This window comes from Narcine bancroftii, chromosome 11, assembly GCF_036971445.1.
Source record: "Narcine bancroftii isolate sNarBan1 chromosome 11, sNarBan1.hap1, whole genome shotgun sequence".
NCBI lineage: Eukaryota > Metazoa > Chordata > Chondrichthyes > Torpediniformes > Narcinidae > Narcine > Narcine bancroftii.
This window is the reverse complement of record NC_091479.1, coordinates 101762450-101777314: the sequence shown is the minus strand read 5'-3', so window position 1 is coordinate 101777314 and position 14865 is coordinate 101762450. Positions and strand designations below refer to the sequence as shown.

Genomic DNA, 14865 nt, shown 5'->3' with positions numbered 1-14865 from the left:
ATCATCAAAACTAATTCCCGGACATCCCCCGAAGTATCTGGTTTTTGTCGGATATTTTAAAAGCATCAACAATCTTGGATCGCAAAATGGTGCAGTGTATGAGGAGATGGTTCGGCCCACTGTTTCGATGCGAGCTCCTTTAATTGTACCATTGTCTTTTCCTCATAGGTTTTAAACTTTTCCCTTTCCAATTTTTTTTGTACTAAGCAAATTTAAAAGAAAGAAATAGAAGTCTAGATTGGAAGCATCTGAGGAGAGATAAACAAAGGGGAAGTTTTGAGAAACAGTTTAAATTTTTTCTGTCAATTCAGATGGATTGTTTAACTGTTTCCCTCTCTTAAAGTTCCCTGGCTTCCCTGGCAATATTTTTTGTTTATAATTCAGACCCACTGGAATTTGTAGCAACAATGTGCTGGTCTGATTATTACCGCAATCTCTCCAGTCTACTTTGACTTTGTTCTTGGCTAACTGTCCTCATCTTGAGATCAGGTCTAACAAAAATTGCAAAAGGCATTTTTGTTTCACTGCTTCATGCTTGAACCATCCATCAGCTGTGTTTCAGTGTCGGGTCTTTGTCTTCTGCTCGTTGCGCAAGTCGTTTTGAAACTCTCAGTGGAGTTCAAGTTTCACATGGTTGCTACCTTTCAGTTGGGCTGGTAACCCAAGGCCCTTCAAAGATGGCATGACAATTTTTAAGAAGAGCAGGAGAGTTCAGTCAAATAGAGTCATACCGCTCAGAAATAGGCTCTTTGGCCCATCATGTCCATGCCAACCCTTTTATGTATCTGCACTCATCGCATTTGCATACCATGATATTCTTTTCTGGATGGCTTATTTAGTGTCTTTCTAAATGTCTCTTGAATGTAGCAATTATATCTAATTTATGAAGTCGTAGAACTTTACAGCGCAGAAACAGGCCCTTTGGCCCATTTTGTCCTTGCTAACCAGGTTATCCAAGGAAGATCCATTTTTTTTGCGTTTGGCACATATCACTCTCATCCTTTCATATTCATGTACTGTACCTGAAAAAGTCTTTTAAAAGGTATAATTGTACCTGCCTGTACTTCTCCTGATAGTTATTTCCATGTTGCCACTCTCTGCTGTCCCTCAGGCCCCCTTTAAATCTTTCCCCTCTCCTTAAATCTATGCCCTTTACTTTTACATGCCTCTTCCCTGAGGAAAAAATATTGACTATTTGCACAAATGTCCTGGAGAAACTCAGCAGGTCCATGCAGTGTCCAGAGGAAGTAAAAGGCAATCAACATTTCGGGCCCTCTTATAATACTTACATCAGATCACCCTTCGGTCTCCTTTCCTCCAGGGAAAAAAATCTATCCATTTTTTCACCATAAACCCTTCATATCCATGCAACATCCTGATAAGTCTCCTCTGTACTCTCTCCTGTCCAATCACATTCCTATAGTTTAGTGACATCCACAATACAAAGTATCACCTAACCAGTACTTTGTAAAATCCCAACTTGCATACTAAGCTTCAACTTATGAAGGCAAATGTAGCATTGTTTAATTGAGACACGCCCACGAGTCTGCGCCACCCAATTATCGTACACCCACAGTAGGTTTTGAACAGTGAAAGGAAACCGGAGCCCCTGGGGAAAACCCACGCAGACACAGGGAGAATGTACAAGCTCTTTACAGGTGGTGTGGGATTTGAACCCCGGTCTTGGTTGCTGGCGCTGTAACAGCACTGCACTAACTACTATGCCAACTGTACCCCCCAATCTAGGATCATGTATAGTAGGGATATCATGGGCAGGATATCAATGGTAGTAGGAAATAGGACATGACAAAAGTCTTGAGTGAAAAAATATAAACATTTAAATTCCCAACTTCAACAATTCATAATTCCTAGTTAACATTACAACTTCCTATTTTGCACTGATGTAGTGATCTATTTTATATATTTATTCATCACCCGATCTACCCATGTGACCACTCTTTGGTAGGGGAGTCTAGGACAAGATGACACAACCTCAGGATGGAAAGGTGCCCATTTAAAACAGATGCAGAGCAATTTCTTTCACCAGAGAGTGATGAATTTCTGGAATTTGCTACCATGGGCAGCAGTAGAGGCCAGGTCATTGGATGTATTTAAGGAAGAAATAGCTATCTTGAATAGTCTGGTATCAAAGGTTATGGGGAGGAGGCAAGGGAGTGGGGCTGAGAGGGGTTATGGATCAACCCATGATGGAGGGTGGAGCAAACTTGATGGGCCAAATAGCTTATTTCTACTCTGTTATCTTATGTTCTTTCTATTCATCACCATTCCTTAGTGCTTTACCATTTACTGTATAAGTCTTAACATGATTTGACCTTCTAAAATGGACTACCTTGCATTTTTTGGGATTAAATTCCTTCTGCCCGTGCTCTATCCAACTTTCCTTTAGCCTTCGACAGCTTCCTCACTATCTACAAGACTCTGGCCAACATTTATCCCCCCCCCCAAACAACATCACTGTGAAGAAAATCAAAACTGATAATTAGGTTTTTATCACATTACTGATGTGTATTGGCCGCTCTGTTTCCCATTTTCAATGGTGTATACAGTACAAAACCGATTTTTTTGAAATCAGATTCTCTGAAATCCTCATGAAGATATCCGAAACAAATCAGAAATCCTCATTTATCTGAATTTTTTCAGAGCCGAACTGACTGGGCATATCGGGCTGCCGGTGGCAGCAGCGCGGGCCTCGGACTGCCCTCAGTAGGGAGGTGTCAGTGATTGGCGTGGTCAGCATTTTTTTGGTGAGAGTTAAAGATTATTTTAATGCTTAAAAAGCCTTCCCTTGATGTTTGTTGTTGTTTAAACACTGTTACAAGTGACCTGCTGTTGCTACGGGATGTTTTTAAAAAATTACCAGTTCTCTGGGGGGAAAAAAAAACATTTATTCGAAATAGGCCCAGTCCCGACCATTTCGAATAATCGTAATTGTACTGTATTTCAAAAAGTGCTTATTACCAAGTATTTTGGGGTAATTTTCAGGTTATGAACTAAACAACGTAAATCCACTTTTATGAGATCCTGTCCAGTTTTACCAAATGGCACCACATTTATCCCTTGTGAACATCTTGACCAAAATCTCAGGATGTGGACTCAACTTAATTTTCCTCCTCAAATATTCTTCTGAAAATACTGCTATGCCAATTTTTTATTTGCAAAATTCAGCAGTATCTCATTGAATTCAAACCTCAACCAATTTCCCAGCAACATTCGTGGATCAGAGCAGGAAGAAGGTAAAATAACAATGTAATTAATAGAAGACTTTCCACTGAATATTTGAGAGGAGAAAGAACAGAAGTGACTCTAAGAAATCATCTCACAACCACACAGTGATATTAGGACAGCTAGCTAAGAACAAAGTAATTATAAAGTGTTTTTAAAGAGACAGCAGAGGAAAATGGGCCAAATGCACTTCATGTCACTGCAAGATTCATGTCGTGAAATTTGTTTTTTGCAGCAGTGTTTGCTCAGATGTGCAAAGTTGCTATAAATCACAGTTCTGTAAATACAAAATTTAAAAAATAATTTTTGGAAATGTTTAATTATTAATCATGATGTCATATAATAAAAAAATACAAATAAAGAAAAACATAATACATTCATGATGAAGATTTTAAAAATAAATAGTACTAAAAAATGAGGTGTCCATAGGTTCATTGTCCATCCAGAAATGCGATGGTGGAGGAGTAGAAGAAGCTGTTTTTGTAACATGGGGTGTTCGTCTTCAGGCTCTTGTACCTTCTTTCTGATGGTGGCATTGAGAAAAGGGCATGGCCTGGATGGTGAGGGTCCTTGCTGATGGAGGCTGATTCTGAATTCTCTTAACTAAGGATTTGGTTGTAGTTTTGAATTATTTAATTATCCTGTGTACTAAGGCAGTAAAATGCCTTGTTTTGTGTGCAATCCAGGGAAGTCAACTCATACAGTCTGTAGTGCAATAATAACAAGCAAATAAATGGACAGTGATTATAATAAAATCAAATGGTGCAGGGTACAGAGAAAATACAGTTTAAACAGCAATGCAAGGGCAAATCATCATTTACCAATGAAGGACCATTTAATTGTCCTATAACAGCAGGAAAGAAACTGTCCTTAAATGTGGATGTTTGTGTTTTCAAGCATTTGAACCTTTTGCCGACAGAAGGCAGAAGAGAGTGTGACCGGGGTGAGATGGGCCCTGTAATATATTGGCAGCTGTTGTGAGGCAGAGTGAAGTGCAGACGGAATCAGTGGGGGTTGTGTGTCGTGGGTTGAGCTGCATTTCCAACTCTGCAATTTCTTTCTACCTTGGACAGAGCAGCTCCCATATCAAGCTGTAATGCATCCGGACAGGATTCTTTCTGTGTGTGGTGCACCTGTGGAAGTTGTAATGTTAACTAGGAATTATGAATTGTTGAAGTTGGGAATTTAAATGTTTATATTTTTTCACCCAAGACTTTTGTCATGTCCTATTTCCTACTACCATTGAGACAATTCTGGATAAATGGATTATGCTTACCAATAGGCTTGGTATTACTATGCAATCTGTCACACTTAACCATAAAAAATGCTACCCATGAAGATGATCAGTCTTTTTTCCAATGGTAGGGAGAGCCTAAGACTAGAGGACATTGGTTTAAAATTAGGCAGGAAAGATTTAAAAGGAACCTGTTGTTTTTGAAGGAAGTTAATGTGTTCACTTTCTTAAATGTATCCCAGCAATTCTGTTATTCTGATATCAGGTTAATTGATGTGTTCCCTCTTGTCTCTCTCCTTCTTTTCTTCTATAATGTGTTTACATCGTTCTGATCTGAGGGAACAATTCCAAAAAGTTATGGTATTCTTGGAAAAGCAAACCAGTGCACCCACTATCTCATAGCCACTTCTACACAGTGAGATGTAGGGCAAGAGGTTCTTTGAAATGCTTTCAGTCCCACTAATTTACAATACCATATTTTTACTTGTGCACATTTCTTTAGCTCATTTACTGCAGATTCCCGCCACCTGTTGAAATAATGCAGGCACATGAAAGAGTCTGATTAAAAAAATAACTTGATAAGAACATAACAGCACAGTACAGGCCCTTCAGCCCTCAATGTTGTGTCGACCCATATATTCCTACCCAAAAAAAAGTACTAAACCCTTCCTACCTCGTTTTTTTTTAAAGTCATGTCTCAAATGCCCCTAATGTTTCAGCCTCCACCACCATCACTGGCCAGGCACCCACAACTCTCCGTGTGTAAGATAAAAAACCGTATCCCTGATGTCTCCCCTAAACTTCCCTCCCTTCATTTTGAACATATGTCCTCTGGTGTTTGCTATTCCTGCCCTGGGAAAAAGGTGCTGGATGTTCAACCTGCCTATGCCTCTCAGAATCTTGTAGACCTCTATTAAGTCTCCTCTCATCCATCTTCACTCCAAAGGGAAAAGTCCCAGCTCTGCTCACCTTGGCTCATAAGTCTTGTTTTCTGTTCTTAGCAAAATCCTGGTAAATCTCTTCTGCATCCTCCCCATAGGTTCCACAATCCTTTGTGTAATGAGGTGACCAGAACTGGTCTCACCAGAGATTGGTAGAGTTGCAACGTGACCTCTCAAACTCGATCCCTCCCGTTAATGAAGCCAACATCCCATAGGCCTTTTAATATTTTATTTTAGATTTCACAGACATAAAATCCAGTCAACAAAGCCATATTTGTCCCAACCCACCCACCACAATGAATATATTCTAAAAACTTCTCTCGATCCCACTCATCATGGGGCACATGACCTCTATCAAGACCTGTAATGAAAAAAATCACAACGGCAATGCCATTCAAATAAAAGGTCCTTAGTGTTCTCTTAGGCCTTCAACCTGTGGGGAAACCATGATATGTATGGAGTTCCCTCTGTTCATCCAAGCAAGGCTAAGTTGGGCTGATGAAAGTTTTTTTTTAAAAGCTCCTTCATATTACTTTATCTTGTAGTCCTACTTGCCAGCAACATCCATCTTAAGGAAAGCTACAGTGACTTTACTAGTGCTTTCTAACATTGGGAGGAAACCAATAGCATGTGATGTTTTGCATTGAGTTTGAGAAGAAAATGCTTTTGATCCCCATCTGCGATTATCATCAGCTTTTCAGAGTTTTCATTACCATTTCTTAATCTGTCGTCTTTGTGCAGATTGTGATGTGCTTTGAAATTGTGTTGAATAGAAAAATGGGAAATAATCCAGTGTATTTGTTGATTATTAATGTTAATGAGTTTAAAATAGATTTAATGTTCAGTTGCATAAAATTTAATGCTACAGATTGGGAATGGTAAATATGCTTGGGAACTCTTGGTACTGTAGTCAATGCAAAGAGGTTGCATTTTGTGGGGTCCTCAAGCCATTAGGATTCCCAAGCACCCTGCCAAAAATGAACTATTTTGCAGTTTTGTAATGGGGAGATGAGGTGACAAATCTGTGCATGTCAAAGTTCTCAGTGAAGCGATTAGATTCATTGATGGGAGCAAAAGATAAATGTGGAATGGCACAAAGAGCCCTTTGCCCATACTGCTCCGCAGAACAGGGCGCTGAGCTGCTTTGTACCCAGCTCGGTGGGGGGTTGATCCCAGAAATGTTGTCTTATTGATTATATAATCATTGAAGCAATTTGAGAAGAGTGTGTAGTTCTTTTTGATGCGTGAACCACAATATCTGTTGCATTTTGTCATTTCACTGATCAGTTTCATTGATATTTTTCTTTAGGTACTTAAAGAAGCTGTCTTGGATTGGTTTAATGATTCTACTCCTTGCCCATACCTGTAAAACAGTGTACCGAAATTGGGATTGGGAGTCCGAGTACACCCTGTTTATGTCTGGTCTGAAGGTACGACAAAATTTTTATCAGTACAGGACATCCCTGAGTAATGAATGGTTCTGTTTTTATAGAAGTCCGTATGTTGATGTTGTCTGTAAATTGGGAAAATGCACATAAATCGCTTGAGGTAACCATACCACAGTACTGTAATGAAGCCTTTCTCAAAGCGGGCCTACAGCTCCCCCAGGGACCACAGCACATTTAAGTAAAAGTTTTCTTTTCACCTCATGTAACATGAAAACATTTTTTGCATGTGTGGTTGGTAGGAGAGAAGTACAGGAAAAAACAAAACTAGACTTTTTCCACAGGGAAGGTGGGAGGGGGCACTTGTAAACTTTGTGCAGAGTTCTGGGGGGGCATAGGCAAAAAAATGGTTGAGAATAGTTGCTGTAAATGAATGGCATCATGAGGCTGTTAAGAATGATTTTTATGTAGACTTTGAGGAAATTAGTTCTGCTTTAGGATTGAATATATGTTGTGCATTTAATATTATGCAAATTCAATTGTACTTGGGGGTATCCATGAGTTGGGTGATTGTAACCCGATTGGATTTGGGATTAAGATGTAAACCTTGGTCAAAAAACACGAGTATCAATATTTGCAGATTGTGATTTTTTTTTAATTAAAAAAAATTCTACCAGGTGGGATGCTGTCCTATTATTTAAGAATTTTTTTATTTCATAGGGATTTCCAAATACAAGAAAATGAAAAGATGAAACGTAAGGATATGGTAGAGGTGCCTTAGTTAAATTACTGGGCTGGTAACCTGGAAACATTGCCCCATAGTCCAGAAACAAGAGTTCAAAATCCACCTTGGCAGGAGTAGAATTTTAATTAAGTTTAAAAATAATATGGAATATTGGAAAAGAAAAGAAACTGAGTGAAACATGGAAGTCTGAAGATGCTGTGATTGTAGTAAAAACACACTGAAATGCTGGAGAAACTCAGGTGGTCTTTCACTGTCCATAGGAAACAAAGATATATTGTCAACATTTTAGGCCTGAGCCCTTCTTTTTTTTTTTTTATTTTATTTTTTTTTTTAATTTTTTATTTTTCACACCATAAATCACAATAGCCATGATATACACTTTTTCTTTTCCACACATTTACAGTGACTTTTTCTCCCTCCCCCCTCCCTCCTCCCAAGCCACCCCCCCACCCCCCCACCCCCCCCTCTCTCATCCATTTTAGGTATACAATCTAGGTTGCATTAATTCAGTTAGACAATGTTGTCATTCAACAAAAATACACCAGAAATTCTACTGAGTCCATTCTTTTCTTTTCTTCTCCTTCCATCAACTTAGGTAATGTTTGTTCCCGGTAGGTTTTCGCTATTGTATTTAATGTAAGGCTCCCATACTTGTTCGAATATTTCAATATTATTTCTTAAACTATATGTTATTTTTTCTAATGGAATACATTTATTCATTTCTATATACCATTGTTGTATTTTCAAATTATCTTCCAATTTCCAGGTTGACATAATACATTTTTTTGCTACGGCTAGGGCTATCTTGACAAATCTTTTTTGTGCATCTTCCAAGTCAATTCCAAATTCTTTATTTTTTATGTTACTTAGGAGAAAGATCTGTGGATTCTTTGGTATATTGTTTTCTGTTATTTTATTTAATATCTGATTGAGATCATCCCAAAATTTTTCTACTCTCTCACATGTCCAGATTGCATGAATTGTTGTTCCCCTTTCTTTTTTACATCGAAAACATCTATCAGATACTGTTGGGTCCCATTTATTTAACTTTTGCGGTGTAATGTATAGTCTGTGTAACCAATTATATTGTATCATACGCAGCCTCGTATTTATTGTATTTCTCATCGTTCCAGAGCATAACTTCTCCCATGTTTCCTTTTTTATCTTTATATTTAAATCTTGTTCCCATTTTTGTTTAGTTTTACCATTTGTTTCCTCATTCTCCTTTTCTTGCAGTTTAATATACATATTTTTTATAAATCTTTTGATTAACATTGTATTTGTAATCACATATTCAAGGTTACTTCCCTCTGGTAAACTCAAGTTGCTTCCTAATTTATCTTTCAAGTAGGATCTCAGTTGGTAATATGCCAGCGCTGTATCTCCAGTTATATTGTACTTATCTCTCATTTGTTCAAAGGATAAGAATCTACTTCCTGAAAAACAATTTTCTATTCTTTTAATCCCTTTTTTTTCCCATTTTCTAAAGGCAAGGTTGTCTATTGTAAAAGGGAGTAGCTTATTTTGCGTCAATATTAGTTTTGGTATTTGGTAATTTATTTTATTTCTTTCTACATGAATCTTCTTCCATATATTGAGGAGATGGTGTAATACTGGAGAAGTTCTATGTTGTACCAATTTTTCGTCCCATTTATATAATATGTGTTCAGGTATCTTTTCCCCTATTTTATCTAATTCTAGTCTCGTCCAGTCTGGTTTTTCCCTTGTTTGATAAAAATCTGATAGGTACCTTAATTGTGCGGCTCTATAATAATTTTTGAAGTTTGGCAATTGTAAGCCTCCTTGTTTATACCATTCTGTTAATTTATCTAGTGCTATCCTCGGTTTCCCCCCTCTCCATAAAAATCTCCTTATTATTTTCTTTAACTCTTTGAAGAATTTTTCTGTCAGTTGTATTGGCAATGCCTGAAATAAGTGTAGTATCCTTGGAAAAATGTTCATTTTAATACAGTTTATTCTTCCTATCAGTGTTAGTGGTAGCTCTTTCCAATGCTCTAAATCGTCCTGTAATTTTTTCATTAGTGGATTGTAATTGAGTTTATATAATTGGCCTAGATTTTTGTTTATTTGCACACCTAGGTATCTTATTGCCTGCGTTTGCCATCTGAATGGGGATTCCTCCTTAAATTTTGAGAAATCCGCGTTATTCATAGGCATTGCTTCACTTTTATTTACGTTTATCTTGTATCCCGACACTTCTCCATATTCCTTCAATTTCTTATATAGTTCTTTTATTGATAGTTCTGGTTCTGTTAAGTACACTATCACATCATCCGCAAACAGACTGATTTTATATTCCCTGTCTTTTATTTTTATTCCTTTTATATTATTATCTCTTCTTATCGATTCTGCTAGTGGTTCTATAGCTAGCGCAAACAATAATGGTGATAGTGGGCATCCCTGCCGCGTTGACCTGCTTAAGTTAAATTGCTTTGATACATGTCCATTTACTGTAACTTTCGCTAACGGTCCCTTATATAATGCTTTAATCCAATTAATATACTTCTCCGGTAAACTGAATTTTTGCAATACTTTGAACAAGTAATTCCATTCTACTCTGTCGAAGGCCTTCTCTGCGTCTAAAGCAACTGCTACTGCCGGTGCTTTATTTCCTTCTACTGCATGAATTAAGTTAATAAATTTACAAATATTGTCTGTTGTGCGTCTTTTTTTGATAAATCCAGTTTGGTCTAAATTTACCATTTTCGGTACCTGTTCTGCTAATCTGTTCGCTAATAGTTTAGCTATTATCTTATAATCTGTGTTTAGCAGAGATATTGGTCTATATGACGCTGGTGAGAGTGGATCTTTCCCTTGTTTTAGTATCACTGTAATTATTGCTGTTTTACATGAATCTGGTAAGTTTTGTGTCTCATCAATCTGGTTGATTACATCCAGGAGGGGCGGTATTATTAGGTCTTTAAATGTTTTGTAGAATTCTATTGGGAGTCCATCCTCTCCTGGTGTCTTATTATTTGGTAAATTTTTTATTATCTCTTGTATTTCTACTGTTCCAAATGGTTCTGTTAATTTATTTTGTTCCTCTATTTGTAGTTTTGGTAGTTCAATTTTAGTCAAAAATTCATCTATTTTCCCTTCTTTCCCTTCGTTTTTGGTTCGGTATAATTGTTCATAGAATTCTCTGAAGTTTTCCTTAATTTCTTTTGGATTATATGTAATTTGTTTGTCTTTTTTCCTTGTTGCCAATACCATTTTCTTAGTTTGCTCTGTCTTAAGCTGCCATGCTAAGATTTTGTGTGTTTTTTCACCTAGTTCATAATATTTCTGTTTTGTCTTCATTATATTCTTCTCCACCTTATATGTTTGTAATGTTTCATATTTTATTTTTTTATCCGCCAATTCTCTTCTTTTGGTTGTATCTTCCTTTATTGCTAATTTTTTTTCTATGTTTATTATTTCCCTTTCCAACTGCTCTGTTTCCTGATTATAGTCCTTCTTCATCTTGGTTGCATAACTTATTATTTGCCCTCTAATGAATGCTTTCATTGCGTCCCATAGTATAACTTATCTTCCACTGATTCCGTATTTACTTCAAAGTACATTTTTAATTGTTTTTCAATAAATTCTCTAAAATCCTGTCTTTTAAGTAGCATGGGGTTTAATCTCCATCTATACATTCTTGGAGGGATGTCCTCTAGCTCTATTGCCAATAACAGGGGTGAGTGGTCCGATAATAGTCTAGCTTTATATTCCATTTTCCTAACTCTCCCTTGAATGTGGGCTGATAACAGGAATAGGTCTATCCTTGAGTATGTTTTATGTCTAGTCGAGTAGTATGAGTATTCCTTTTCTTTTGGGTTTTGTTTCCTCCATATGTCCACAAGTTTCATTTCTTGCATTGATTTAATTATAAATTTGGTTACTTTGTTCTTCCTGTTAATTTTTTTCCCCGTTTTATCCATATTTGGATCCAAATTCAGATTGAAATCCCCTCCTATTAGTATGTTCCCTTGTGTATTAGCTACCTTCAAAAAGATATCTTGCATAAACTTTTGATCTTCTTCGTTAGGTGAATATATATTAAGTAGATTCCAAAGCTCTGAATATATCTGACATTTTATCATAACATATCTCCCTGCTGGATCTATTATTTCCTCTTCTATTTTAAATGGCACATTTTTGCTAATTAATATAGCCACTCCTCTTGCTTTTGAATTATACGATGCTGCTGTTACATGTCCTACCCAATCTCTCTTTAATTTCTTGTGCTCCAATTCAGTTAAGTGTGTTTCTTGGACAAATGCTATATCTATTTTTTCCTTTTTCAGTAAATTTAGTAGTTTCTTCCTTTTAATTTGGTTATGTATTCCATTAATATTTAGAGTCATATAGTTCAGCGTAGCCATTTTATATTTTGTTTATCTTCTCTTTCCGTTTTTCCATCATTACCTTTCCTCCTTTTCCATTTCTGTTTTCTTATTTTCAACTCTTTACCAGACAACATTCCTACAACATCCAACATTTTCCTTATTCTCCTATTTCTATCTTCTTTATCCCCAATCTCCCCTTCCCCTCCTGAGTTGCCCTTTATCCCTTGTCGGACAACCACATCTCCCCTCTCCATTTGGATTTGCGAATCCACTCGCAAGTGTCAACTGATTTTGCAGTGACCGCTCTTTTCCCCCACCCAGCCCCCCCCAGAAAAGATTTCGCTTTTTATATGTCACAAAGGTCACTCTTTTAATTCCCTCCTTATTCTCTCTATTCCATTACCTTCCCTTATTAATTCTTGTCTATACTCTCTATGTTTTCCTCTAATTACAGATACTTTCACATATGCCCATTGTCTCTATTCACTCTTATACCTCTTTACCCGCATACATATCAATCGTGGTCATTTTTACCCTCCTTACCCGTCTTCATCCCTCAGTCTATTTTTGTCTTTACCCACATACATATCAATCGTGATAATTTTTGCTCTCATTACCCGTCTTCCTCCCTCAGTCTATTTTTGTAATTGTTCTGCAAATTTTCGTGCTTCTTCTGGATCCGAGAATAGTCTGTTTTGTTGTCCTGGAATAAATATTTTCAATACCGCAGGATGCTTCAGTGTAAATTTATATCCTTTCTTCCATAAAATCGCTTTTGCTGTATTGAACTCTTTTCTCTTCTTTAGGAGTTCAAAGCTTATATCTGGATAAATGAAGATTTTTTGCCCTTTATACTCCAGTGGTTTGTTGCCCTCTCTTACTTTTTCCATTGTCTTCTCCAGTACCTTTTCTCTTGTAGTATATCTTAGGAATTTTACTACAATAGATCTTGGTTTTTGTTGTGGTTGTGGTTTAGGGGCCAATGCTCTATGTGCCCTTTCTATTTCCATTTCTTGCTGTAGTTCTGGACATCCTAGGGCCTTAGGGATCCATTCTTTTATAAACTCCCTCATATTCTTGCCTTCTTCATCTTCCTTAAGGCCCACTATCTTTATGTTATTTCTTCTGTTATAATTTTCCATTATATCTATTTTTTGGGCTAGTAATTCTTGTGTCTCTTTAGTTTTTTTATTAGATTCCTCCAATTTCTTTTTTAAGTCTTCTACCTCCATTTCTGCTGCTACTGCCCGCTCTTCCATCTTGTCCATTTTTTTCCCCATTTCTGTTAAGGTCATCTCCATTTTATTTATTTTCTCTTCTGTGTTGTTTATTCTTCTTCTTAAATCATTGAATTCCTGTGTTTGCCATTCTTTAAATGACTCCATGTATCCTCTAACAAGAGCAAGTATATCCTTTACCTTGCCTTTCCCTTTATCTATTTCACTGTACTCTTCCTCTTCTTCTTCCTCTTGGTTGGCCATCTGTTGTTTCTTTGCTGCCCTTTCCTCCTCTTCTTTCTTGTTTCCATTGTCTTCTGTGGTCTCTTCTTGCTGCAGGTGTTCTGCAGCTGTCGTTGCCGGCTGTGGAGATCGACTCCCCAGCTGGTCCCCCCTCCCGTCGGTGTGTTTTTTTGCATGCGCAGTTGCGCACTTTTACTCGGCTCTGTGAGCCATTGTTGTAGTTCTTTTTCTACCGACCTGAGGTAGTGGGGTCTTCTCTCCACAGCGGGCCTCTTCGGACAGGTAAGGCCTTCACCTTTTTCCTCCGTTGTCTTCTGTTCCTCTCTTCTTTCCGTTGATTTTGTTTTTTCTCCTTTTGTCTCCATCTTCTTTCCACCTTTATACTCACTTTTCTTTAACTTGTATTTCTGTGCCTTTGTATTTTCTCTTGTTTTTCCCGACTTTTCTGGAGAGGGCTGGAGTTCACCGTCCGGCCACTACTCCATCACGTGACTCCTCCGGCCTGAGCCCTTCTTCAAGGAATAAACTTTCTGCATCTACAAGAGGGAGTGAGATTATTTAGATTACCCAACTAAACAGTCATGTTCAGTGGGTTCACAGAGAAGTGACAAACAAAGAATCATCTTTATTGTAAACACAGGGAAATCATAACAGGGAAAATACAAAACAACACGATACTAAAACTATTTAGGAATTCACATCAGATACACCAATTTCCAAAACAAGTGGCTGCCTTCTCTCTCTCTCTCTCTCTCTCTGTGACACATACAGTAATATATGGTTACTAACACGCTCTTACAAGACAGGGTTTCAACACACTCCTGGTTCCCGGTACCAATGGGGTGTGGCTCAATGCTAAGTATTCTCACACAATACTATGCTTCTGCTCTAAGTGTAGTGCACACCTTACCAACAATGACTCTAGTGATGTCCACAGTTCACGACATGGTGTAGAGTAGCATTCATAGTCGGGACCAAGGGCAGAGGGAGTGCACTGCAGCACATGGTAGGCTTTTAAAGTGCAGTAAGCTGGGGAGTCCGGCCAAGGTAATCAGTAAGTGGTCAGTTGTGCATTAATTGTCCCACCTTGATTGGCAGGTGATGCGACTTATCACTAAATTCCAGATGGAGCAGTCCCGTGACCCACCACCCACAATCCAGCCAAGTTCCAGACAGAGAGGCCACATGACCTTCCACAACTTACATTCCCACCAAGTTCCAGACAGAGAGTCACATGACCCTTCACAATCCACACTACAATGGCCTATCTTGAATTCTGATAGACTAGTTTGATTTTGAATGTTAGCATTTCAGTGTCGGATATGGTTCAGCCATGGCAGCCTTGTCTCTTGAATTGGAAGGTTTGGAGTTCAAGTCCCGTTTCAGAGACTGAAGTATCAACTTACCGGCAGACAATTTCGTGCTGTGTTGTCAGAGATGCTGTCTTCTGTTCAGACATTAAAGCAAGTGGCACAGTTTGGAGAAAAGCAGGGGAGTTATCACTG

The 14865-nt window shown here is 37.8% G+C and overlaps 1 protein-coding gene across 4 annotated transcripts in view; it reads left to right on the top strand.

Annotated features, from left to right (window-relative positions):
* The window catches only part of tmtc3 (transmembrane O-mannosyltransferase targeting cadherins 3), a 67896-nt gene that overhangs the window by 35909 nt on the left and 17122 nt on the right, over positions 1 to 14865 (top strand). For all 4 annotated transcript variants that reach the window (XM_069904299.1, XM_069904301.1, XM_069904298.1 and 1 more), the window contains one exon: positions 6728 to 6848. In XM_069904299.1, the coding sequence (XP_069760400.1) occupies positions 6728 to 6848 (121 nt within the window). The remainder of the gene's footprint in view (positions 1 to 6727; positions 6849 to 14865) is intronic.